Source organism: Mercenaria mercenaria, chromosome 17 (genome assembly GCF_021730395.1).
Source record: "Mercenaria mercenaria strain notata chromosome 17, MADL_Memer_1, whole genome shotgun sequence".
Lineage (NCBI taxonomy): Eukaryota > Metazoa > Mollusca > Bivalvia > Venerida > Veneridae > Mercenaria > Mercenaria mercenaria.
Genome location: NC_069377.1, coordinates 40,789,814 through 40,801,859, shown reverse-complemented (window position 1 = coordinate 40,801,859; position 12,046 = coordinate 40,789,814). Strand labels below are relative to the sequence as shown.

At 35.7% G+C, this 12,046-nt stretch overlaps 1 protein-coding gene and 1 long non-coding RNA gene across 2 annotated transcripts in view; both read right to left on the bottom strand.

Annotated features, from left to right (window-relative positions):
• LOC123536505 (low molecular weight phosphotyrosine protein phosphatase-like) overlaps window positions 1-10,799 on the bottom strand; it is a 31,555-nt gene extending 20,756 nt beyond the window's left edge. Inside the window, exons 1-2 of the mRNA XM_053528010.1 lie at window positions 10,720-10,799; window positions 5,337-5,410 (exon numbers count right to left, since the gene is read on the bottom strand). Coding sequence (XP_053383985.1) covers window positions 5,337-5,410; window positions 10,720-10,762 — 117 coding nt within the window. The 5' untranslated portion in view covers window positions 10,763-10,799. The remainder of the gene's footprint in view (window positions 1-5,336; window positions 5,411-10,719) is intronic.
• LOC128550058 (uncharacterized) lies at window positions 272-3,908 on the bottom strand. The gene is made up of 3 exons (XR_008368010.1): window positions 3,253-3,908; window positions 2,821-2,940; window positions 272-856 (listed from the first exon to the last, which is right to left on the bottom strand). It is a non-coding gene; the product is annotated as an uncharacterized LOC128550058 (long non-coding RNA).
• Window positions 10,800-12,046: the final 1,247 nt, after the last annotated feature.

Genomic DNA, 12,046 nt, shown 5'->3' with positions numbered 1-12,046 from the left:
CTGCATACATTGCAAGGATAACTGATCATTGATTGCTGAAAAATGCAAAATATTCCCCAAAAGTACACCAAAAAAATGCCAATCCCCGTACATTTTGTTTGGAAGATCCCCGTCCCTAGAATTGCCACTATAATGCCACCCTTTTCAATGGTGGAGTATTTAGACAATTTTCCACCAAAATGCCACCTAAAATGCCACCAAAATGGTGAAAAAATGAACAGGACAGACTGGTAAACCCGTTTTCAACTAAATTCCACCTCTTTCCACTTGTGTACACCTTTAGGTGGCAATACGTGGAGTATTTAGACAGATTTACACCATTATGCCACCATTATGGTGGAAAATTTGTTTGCCATTTAATTACACCAATAGCCACCTTCATGGTGGCAGTAAGTGGAGTATTTAGACAAATTACCACTAAAATGCCACCATTATGGTGTAAAATCTATTTTCCACTAAACGCCACTTACTTCCACCAATCGCCACCAAATAGGTGGCAGTAAGCGGACAAAATTTCACCAAACCGCCACTATGGTGGCAGTCCTATTTTCCACTAAATGCCACCAAATAGCTGGCAATAGTAGGAAAATACGTGGCAACTAGTGGAAATCGGCTGCACCTGCTGAAATGGAAAAAAACTCAGTAATAAGCAAAAATCATATCATATTAATATATTTTTTATTTTTATGAAAAATCAAAGACTCTTCACAAGAAATCACAAAAGATCTGAACACGAGGATCAGGATGTTGTCAATGAAGTCTTATTTCTTCATATTCCAGGATGGCTTAAGTAGATGGCAAATGACTCTCCAAATTTCACTCCTTTGGATGTAAGGCCATTTTTCCAGCACACAATCTGTAACAGCAAACCATACATCTATTAATAGATATATTTTTCTAACATTCTGAATAATTTTGCAGAAAAATTGTAAATTTCCTCTAGGAAATATATGAAATCGAAAGACTAAACTAACTCACTGACATAACAAAAAACTCTACATTGTCAAATTTAATCTATGTAAAATACTGTGAAATCATTTAAATTCACTGGCATGAAATTTCACGCAAACGTAAAAAGGACTTTCGTGCGGGCTTTCATTCGCACATTTTCAATTTATAAGTGAAAAAATAAATTGAAAAATAATAACAGCACAGTCTTAAATTCACGCATCCGTTCTAGCGCGAAATACGCGAAAATTCGTCCTACACGAATAAAAACGATTTCACAGTAATATGCAACATCTTTATTATAACTGTGAGAAGTTTAATCAAAACCTACATTGTAGAAAAAATTCTATTCACTCAAACAGTTACATTGTTTTGTGGAAATATATGCATCTTGAATCAATAACAAGAACTTGAGAATTGATGAAAGATGTGGAAGCACCATTGCTCTAAGGTGATTTACACCTTGTGTCAAATTTCATGAATATTTATCAATGGATTACTTGTTATGTAAGAATTTACGGATTTAAAAACAATTAAAGGGCAATAACTCTAGTTACTGAAGTGATCCTGATGGAAATTGCACATGCAATGCTGTCCTGTAGTGATCTACATTTTTGTAAAGTTTCATGAAGTTCCATCAATAGATACAGGAAAAATCCCCATTTTTTACCAAATCAAGGGGAAATACTTTTTTTACTAGGTAAATAAGTAATAGAAAGAGCATTGAAACTAGAGGGTAAACGATTTGTACGAGGGGGCGTAGCCCCCGAGTATAAATCGTTTACCCGAGAGTTTTAATGTTCTTTCTGTTTTGTATCATAGCCATCCATATATGGTAGTTTTAGGCGGTCCACATTGCCATATACAGCAGTTCAGTGAGTACTTAAAACCCTTGCTTTACAAATGTGTAAAGCCCAGGTAAAATAAACCAATGCTAGAGCAGAAAATCAATAAAATACACGTTGCTGCCTACTGTTCCAGACACTATGGCATACTTTCCTATCTAACAGTGCGGTAACTAGCGTGCGGGTATTAAATACCTGCACACTTTTAGTTACCGCACTCTGTACTCAAGAGTATACGAATTACCTGCACCAAATTTGTTAAGAAAAAACACCGAGCTATGATACAATTGAGCATTGTATCATAGCTTGGTGTTTTTTCTTAACAAATTTGGTGCAGGTAATTCGTATACTCTGACTACAGGGTGCGGTAACTAAAAGTGTGCAGGTATTTAATACCCGCACTCTAGTTACCGCACTGTTGGATAGGAAAGTATGCCAGCATGTCTGGAACAGTAGACAGCGACGTGTATTTTATTGATTTTCTGCTCTAGCATTGGTTTATTTTACCTGGGCTTTACACATTTGTAAAGCAAGGATTTTAAGTACTCACTGAACTGCTGTATATGGCAATGTGGAACGCCTACAACTACCATATATGGATGGCTATGATACAAAACAGAAAGAACATTAAAACTCTCGGGTAAACGATTTTTACTCGGGGGCTACGCCCCCTCGTACAAATCGTTTACCCTCGAGTTTCAATGCTCTTTCTATTACGTGTTAAGCAGTGTTAATTAGCTTATAATAATTACATGAGGTTTAGTGATTCTGTAGACAAAACTATAAAAATATTTTTCCAATTACAAGCATTTTCAGTTAATCTGACGGACAGATAAAAAAGAAAGGACAACGCCAAAAATAATATCCCTCCGCCTTTGGCAAAAGGTAATAGTAGCACTTGGGTTTTTCATCACATTTATAATTAATATTTATCATATATATGCCAGGAAATTCTATTAATTAGTGTATTCTTTAAAAATTAAGGGTTATTTAAACATTAGCTTTTATAAAAACAAATAATATTTACCCGATTCAAAATTATCTTGATATGTTTCTTTTATGCCGCAATAAGCTGTATGCTGCCCAGGTATATACAGTCAGGAAGGCGTATCATGTCACAAAGTTGCACTTTTTTCACAGAAGGAACCTGGTATGAACAGTTTAAAGTACATATTGTATCCTAAGTGCTAATCAATAATGTAAATACAAATGTAATTACAAAATGATACAATTTTACAAGCAGTGTTATAAACATGATTGAGCTATATTCCAGAAAATATATCTGGGATTTATCCATCTGCCAAACTTCCTAAGACATAAAAGGAGATTTGTTGATTTTAATTTAAAGCAGTTTGGTAAATGTTGTTTTAAAATTCAAGTATTTGTTAAGAGTAAGTAATTAAGACAATGTTAAAGACAGTAATAATTAAAAAAAAAATAAGCAGTATAATATTGTTACCTCTCACAATGTGTTTCCATTTTCTCCCCGGCTGACTCATCAAATGCCAGATTTCAAAATTTGGTATTACTACACAGATAAATTGATTCCACACATACACTTTCTTGGTCAGCTAAAGAAGGTGTCAAGTCCATAAGTTGAAAAGCTATTGTAAAAACATCCTTTTTATAAACACTTCTTTTTATTTCAATTAATGAAGAGAAAAGGCAAGAACTATTTCTTTGCATCTGACCTGATGTTTGCCTGCATATATAAATCTTAACTGACCCAAATTCCACCTGGGATTGTTTCTATACACTTGTGTGGGAGCTTGTAACTTGATCTATCATTAATCTTATCTTTAACCAACTTTCACTCATGCAGAAATAATACACTGCAGACACATTTAAAAAGATCTTTTCAGATTCAGCTAGTACAGCTAATTTCCACTAGTTGCCACCTATTTTCCACCTTTTTCTGTCTTTCATTGAATATAATGCAAAGATATAATAAGTAATAAATATTCTGTCTCACAAAATAACAAAAATTCAAATTTTCTGTATACCACTCTGAATATTATTTTTGTCCAGCTACAGTCAGCATAGACTTATTCTCATTTTAATGAAACCCTTTGAAGAAGGAGCCTGGGTATACTGTTTTGCAGATGTTGGTCAGTCTGTCGGTCATTTGGTATGTAGACCAATCGGTTTTCCAGATGATAACTCAAGAACGCTTGGGCCTAAGATCATGAAACTTTATATGTAGGTTGGTCATGACCAGCAGTGACTATATTGACTTGGAGGCCAGTAGGTCAAAGGTCGAAATCACAGTGACCTGGAACAGTTAAACAGTTTCCAGATGATAACTCTAGTACTCTTGAGCCTAGGATCATGAAAGTAAATGGGAAGGTTGAACATAGTTAGCAGATAACTCCTAAAGATTTTTAGTTCAGTAGGTCAAAGGTCAAGGTCACAGTGAGCTGGAACAGTTAAGCTGTTTCCAGATGTTAATTTGAGAACTCTTTGACCTAGGATCATGAAACTAAATAGGGAGGTTGATCATGAACGGTAGACGACCCCTACTGATTTTGAGGTCAGTCGATGGTCAAAGGTCTAGGTTACATTGACCCAGAACATTAGAACTTTTTTGCCCAATAACTAGAGAATGCTTTTGTCTAAGATCACATTTGATACAGAAGTCACTTATGACTGGCTAATGACCCATAATTATTGGTTTAAAGGTAGTACATCAAATCTCCAGTGCACAGTGACCAAGTGATTTCTGTTTCTTGTACAGTAACTGAATGTATCAAGGGGGCAGGGAGCATTTTGTGTTTTACGAGCTGTTGTCAATGTAGAGTTTTAGCAAAGTCAGGTTCCGTGTCAATTAGGCCTGAAGTTTGAAGTTTAGCATTATACCTTGATTCCAACCTGAGTCCATGTGAAGATTTTTGTACAGGGTAATCCAGTGTCTTACAGTTCTCTTTTAAATCAAACATCACAAAAATTTCTAAGTTTTTTTTCCACCTATTCGCCACCAAGAAAATTTGCTAAGTCCCTATTTTCCACTAAACGCCACTCAATTTCCACCATAAAAAAAAGCTATGTTCTACTTTCCACCAATTTACACCTTTCTGCCACCATAAAGAAAAACTATGTTCAAATTTACACCTAATGCCACTTAAATGCCACCAAAATAAAGTGGCTTTTGGTGGCAAATTTACCACTTAGGTGGAAAAAAGAGCTGAATTACACCAAACGCCAACTAATGCCACCTATTTACACCAACTGCCACCCTTTTTTCATGGAAATAAGTGGCAAAGAGTGGCATTAGGTGGCAAATCTAGGGACGGGTCTGGAGAGGAGGCACAACAGCCTTTGCAAACACCATGTAAAACTGCTTCCAACACCCCTGATGAATCTTGTATACAAACAACTTTTCTTAGAAAATCAAAACATAAAAAAGGAGTTAACAGTAATATTACTGCAATATATATACCCACTTAAAAACATGACAGTGTTAAAACAAAATGTACCGCTTATTAAGAATTCTGTGACTTTCATATATCACACAGCTAAACCTAAAGTTATGAATAAAGAACTTGCCTGATCTTTTACACCTCTTTCATTCAGCAAGCGAAGGAAGACGGCTTCTGCAATAGGAGACCTGCAGATGTTCCCTAAAAATTGAAACAAGAAACAAATAACAATAAATAACAAGAGCTCGTAGAACACAAAATGCCCCCCTTGATGCATTCAGTAACTGCACAAGGAACAGAAATTATTTGGTCATTGTACAAAAAAGTTCTACTGTTCTGGGTCAATGTGACCTTGACCTTTGACCTATTGACCTCAAAATCAATAGGGGTCATTTGCTGGTCATGATCAACCTCCCTATAAGTTTCGTGATCCTAGGCCTAAGCGTTCTCAAGTTATCGTCCTGAAATGGTTAAACTGTTCCGGGTCAATGTGACCTTGACCTTTGACCTATTGACCTCAAAATCAATAGGGGTCATCTGCTGGTCATGACCAACCTCCTCATCAACTTTTATGATCCTAGGCCTAAGCGATCTTGAGTTATCATCCAGAAACCATTTAACTGTTCCAGGTCACTGTGACCCTGACCTTGACCTTACTGATCTCAAGATCAATAGGGGTCATCTGCTGATCATAATCAACCTCCCTATCAGGTTTCATGATCCTAGGCCCAAGTGTTCTTAAGTAATCGTCCGGAAACGGTTAAACTGTTTCGGGTCACTGTGACCTTGACCTTTGACCTACTAAACTCAAAATCAATAGTGGTCATTTGCTGGTTATGACCAACATCCTTTTCAACTTTCATGATCCTAGGCCCAAGCGTTCTTGAGTTATCATCCGGAAACCGTTTCACTGTTCTGGGTCACTGTGACCTTGACCTTTGACCTATTGACCTCAAAATCAATACCGATAAAAATCAAGACCAGCCTCCCTATCAAGTTTCATGATCCTAGGCCCAAGCGTTCTTGAGTTATCACCGTAAACCGTTTCACTTTTCTGGGTCACTGTGACCTTGACCTTTGATCTATTGACCTCAAATTCAATAGGGGTCATCTGCTGGTCATGACCAAACTCCCTATCAACTTTCATGATCCTAGGCCCAAGCGTTCTTGAGTTATCATCCGGAAACAGATTGGTCTACATACCGACAGACCGACCGACCTACCAACCGACAGACATCTGCAAAACAATATACCCCTCCTTCTTCGAAGGGGGGCATAACAAATCCACTTGAAAAAAAAAACAACTTTACGCTCAAGTACTGGCAGGCAACATTCTTCTGCACAGTGCTCAACCTTTATTATGAAACATGAAACTCTTGACCTTAATCATTGAAATAATCTATTTTTATTAAACTGGTAATTTTTTCTCCAAATAATTAAATTCCTTATATTTACATTCACCCTATTCTTTTCCATTGAAAATTGTGATGTTCATTTCGTATGAACAGCAAAAGGAAAGGCGCGAAAGTTACGTCAACGCTGCTTAGTGATAATGGGCTGCTGCTTTGACGACGTCCGCGTATAGTCAGGGAGAACGTTCCTTAGATGACGTCGCAGTTGTTCCGTCTGGTGAACAGAATGGCCGGGAAGCTGATCTTAATTTGAAATGCAACAAAATGTGTGCAACTTATAATTTAATCTTGTTTACAAATGGAAAGGAAATATAATGTAAATATAAGAAATGAAACTTGTTTTTCAGTGTTCATGCGATATTTTGAACGTAAAAATCTGATCAGTTCTGAAAGAAAGAAATCTCTGCCACGGACTGAAGTTTCACAAGTAATCTTTGCCGTTTTACTTAAAAAATGGTTATAGTTCATTATAGAGAGTGTATTTTCTGTTTGCATAAAATAATCTGTGGTGGTGGTCCATACATCCTTTTTATTTATAAATACATGTAATATACTGTATTCATCTGTTTAGTCCTTTTGTAGCTTTTTGTTTACACATAGATTCATGTTATCTAGTTACCTGGATTGCAGCCAATCATATGATCAGTTATTAGATACTGAGCCAATAGCAGCTCGAGTTCCAAATGATCTTTACCCTTAATGAAATCATACAGTTTGCCCCGAACACTTGGTGCGATCAAGCCGCGAATATCAGGCGAACATGCCACGAACACTTCTGATAAGACAGATTTATACAGTAACAATGATCGCGGGATGTTCGTTTGGTGTTCTCTTTTCACATGCAAATTAGATTTGCCATGAACAAGTTGCCGCTAACTTCCCGCGAACAAGTTGCCGTGAGCTTCCCACAACCAAGTTGCTGCAATCATCCCGCAAACTAGTTGCTGCGATCATTCTGCAAACTAGTTGCTGCGAATACGCCGCAAAATAGCTGAGCACCATGACTACCAAGCAAATCCCAACCAGATATTGCCCACAAAATAGCTTGTACAGAAAAAGGGCAAAAACAAGTAAGTTAATAGGAATCAGGAACACAAATTTATTCAATAAACTCAAGCACTGAGGCTGTAACAAATTCAAATTGTCAATGTCTGAAATTTTTCATTTCATGACACTTTGTATATTTTGAATTCTAATGATAAAATATGTATGAATTTTAACCGTTAATTGCAATTTAAATAATAGTGTCTCAGTGCATGTATTTATTTCATCCCAATGTCTTTTCTTCACATTGCTTATAAGTATTATGTATGACTACCAATCTGTCATTGTCAGTTTTACTTTTACATCTTAATCATCAAACTTAGGAAGCTAAAATTGTCATTTTTAGCTCACCTGTCACGTAGTGACAAGGTGGAGCTTTTGTGATCGCTCTTCGTCCGTCGTCCATCATCCGTACACAGTTTCTTGTGAACATGATAGAGACCACATTTTGCAATTGATTTTAATCAAACTTGCAAACAACTTGTACTGGCATAATGTCTCGCTTCCTTTGAAAAACTGGCCAGATCCCATCATGGGTTCTAGAGTTATGGCCCCTTTTGCAGCCATATAAAGACTTCATTTATGGTTTGATTTGATACAAACTTGCAAAATATCTTTAACAACAATAGATCTTGGATACCATGATTAATCAGTCAGATCCAATCATAGAATCCGGAGTTACGTCCCCTGATAGACCCCTGAAAAAGCCAAAATTCATTAATTTTTACCTACCTTGTGAACAAGATAGAAGTGACATTTTACATTCGATTTTAACCACATTTAAAAACAACTTAAGTCACAATAAGATCTCGGTTCCTTTCGAAAACCGGCTAGATTCTAATATGGGTTCTAGAGTTACTGCCCCTGAAAGGACAAAATTTTCTATTTCGGCCCTTTCAGCCATATAAAGGTTTCATTTATGTTTTGATTTGACACAAACTTGCACAGAATGTTTATCTTGATGATATCTAGGGCAATTTTGAAACTAGGTCATGTGGGGTCATAAACTAGGTAACCAGGTCAAATCAAATCTAGAGGCCACATTTATGACCATATCTCCATGAAACTTGGTCAGAATGTTTATCTTGATGATTCCTATGCCAAGTTCAAAACAGGGTCATAAGGGGTCAAAAACTAGGTTATCCGGTCAAATCTAAGGAAAAGCTTGGTTGTTAACACTATTAAGACCACATTTATGATCCTAACTCCATGAAACTTGGTCAGAATGTTTATCTTGATGATTCTTAAACACAGTTCAAATCTGGGTCATGTGGGGTCAAAAACTAGGTCACCCGCTCAAATCAAAGGAAAAGCTTGTTAACACTCTAGAAGCCATATATATGATCCTATCTTCATGAAACTTGGTTACTAAAGAATGTTTATCTTAATGATTCCTAAGCCAAGTTTGAAACTGGGTCATGTGGTGTCAAAAACTAGGTCACCACTCAAATCAAAGGAAAAGCTTGTTAACACTGTAGAGGCCACACTTATGACCCTATCTTCATGAAACTTGGTCAGAATGTTTATCTTGATGATTCCAAGGCCAAGTTTAACAGGTGAGCGATATAGGGTCATCATGACCCTCTTGTTACATTTCCTTTTAGATAATTATATTCAGTCCTGAAAAAGTTTAAGCATCTATTTCATTTTCAGAATTCCTAATGTTTATTCAGGCATATGAGTATAGATATTAATTTTTTTTTTCTGACTTACCACAAATAAGAATATACTCCTATCATCCTCTAAGAAAATCATCAATCACATTTGAAAAATGTCTGAAATGCATACAGATTTCCCCCTAAACATGTCCAAAATATCTGGTTGTAATTAACTTATCAGACTCATACTGTGACCTTACAGATAATGTTACCAATTAATTGATCTACAATTACCTGCTCTTATCAAAGCTCTTCATGAACATTTTTCCAAAAGAGTACAATTTATCTAAGTTAATTCTTCTCGTGAATATACCGTGATCATTGGTCTTCCTGTGAATATCCTGCAAACTAGTATCAAATCAATTGCAGCATGATCCTCGCGAATACTTCCTGCAAATAGGTATGTTCGCGGCATGTTCCCTGCATGTTCACATGTTTTTGACCATTTCATAAGGGTAGAATGGGTTGTGAAAAGCATAAAATTACAAAGTAAAGTTTTCAGATCCCTCCACCTCCCCTTTTTTCTACTACTTTTAAATTTTATTAGTCTTATATTCAGATTCATTTAATTGCCCACTCAGTCAATTTGGCTGCTTTACAAGTTCTGGTAGTCTGGCTTCCATCCCTGTTTGTTCTTATTTACATATAATATAAATTTTATTCATTAAGAGGGAAGTAACTCCAGCAGCTTGTTTCTACAATGACATTTTTTTTTTTTGCCGCTGGCTCAAACTTTCTAAGGCTGTATGGTTCAGCCATCAGATAAAATGTGCTATTATAGAGACTTAAAATTTTCTTATAAAATGCTTGCAGTATTTATATAAAATAATAACCATGCAGCCAGGGAGCCAGGCTTAAGTTCTGGTATTGGAGGTTTTCTTTGCACCCAGTTTTGTAAACAAGCATTATTACTTATTAATTTTCTCATATTTTTAAATCAACAAATACCCATTTTCAAACATAACGAAAGTTTTTGGTTCTTTTACAAACAAAGCTGTGACAGCAGGTTGGGATCTTGACATCTTGCATTATAGATACCGTTTTTACATTTTGTTTTTCAATGTCTTTGAGAGCATTTTTTTGCTAAATAACATGTTATTTTAGAAAATATCGTATTATTTCTGTTAGGGGGAAGGAGGTGGATAAGGGGGTCCCTGGAAAATTTAGAAATCTGTGGATACCAAATAATACGCGACGATGCTCCAGAGTGAGCCCTGCGTATTACCAGGAAGAAGAAGAAGAATCTTTATCCGAACTTGAGTGATATCCGAAATATACGTAAAGGTAATGAATTAATGACTCTGAAAAAACACATCTTAATAAAACATGGCAGTTTCATAACTGATTTGTATGTCAATGAATGCATAGATCGATCAATCAGATAAGCTGTCATTACCTAAACAAATAAATAACACAGATTTTTTCTTTGAGGATGCCATTCTCGTAAAAAGTACAATCGATTAATATTATGGAACATTGGTTGAGGTCAGAGACCACCAATTGTTACGCTGTATGTCACATTTTTTTTCAATAATTATATATATCTTAATTCTATCAAAATAACGGATAAAAAACTTATGATTAGTGATACTTTATTTCAGTATTGTTCGTGTAAATGATATGACCTCTGTTTACAACGTTGGCAAGGCGGGAGAAAACCTTTCCATGAAGCTTTTTTTTTTCAATACGTTTCAAATTTCATAATCCCATAAAGAACTATGTTGATACGACAGAAAAGGAAAAGGGGTGTAAACTTCATATACGAAAGTAAGCTTCATTAAATACAACCTTCTAAATTTACTCCTCCCGCTAGTCATAACACCTACTAGTCTAAACATTTCCTTCCCCCATTTTGGCAAAGAGCTATAAAAATAAATGTGTAATAAAGTATTTTATACTGCTTTGATTTGGTAAAGTATCCCTTTGTTCGGTCAAAACACCTCCTGTTTAAAAAAAAGGTTAATTAATGAAAATATCTCCTAAATAAAAATATGTGTACATGTATATTGTTTTAAATTAACTTTGTATAATATTGTTAAATTTCAATATTTCTTTACATAACATTGTTTACATTTTTTTAATAAGAATACTGTTAACATAATTTTAGAATGCTACTTTATGTAATATTATAATTTGATGATATTGTGAAATTGTGATGTTTCTGTTATTTTGTTATTAAAATAAAACGAAATGAAAGATTCTAACGTACGTTATGCTTTAAATCTAATTGTTACATTTGCAATAATGGATCAAAGAAAATGACCATTAAAATGTTATTTTTCTTGCATGGTGGACATCCGCTTTTTTTGCCAGTGATGGAAACACTCGTCTTACACCCTTGGTTGTAAGATGACTCACGTGCTGTAATTTCTTAATGAATGCATGCATAAATTCATATGCTACTAAAATAGAATAGTACTTAAAGGCCTAGATCAACTATGATATAAGTGTCCCCCACCCCCACTTCTTTTTCTTTTGCAAAATGTCGTGACTTACTTTTGGTGGACTCTGGGAGGTCATTTATGTAGGCTAGGAAAAGGCAGTGGTCAATGACTGATCCTTGTGGAACCCCAGACAGAACAGGAAGTTAATCTGAAGTGAAGCTAACCACAACTGTTCTTTGGGATCGGTCCTTGAGAAATGACTTGATCCACTAAGTGCTAATAGGTGGTCTCCCAGGGTATCGAGCTTATGAATCAGTTTATGGTGGCCAACCTTGTCAA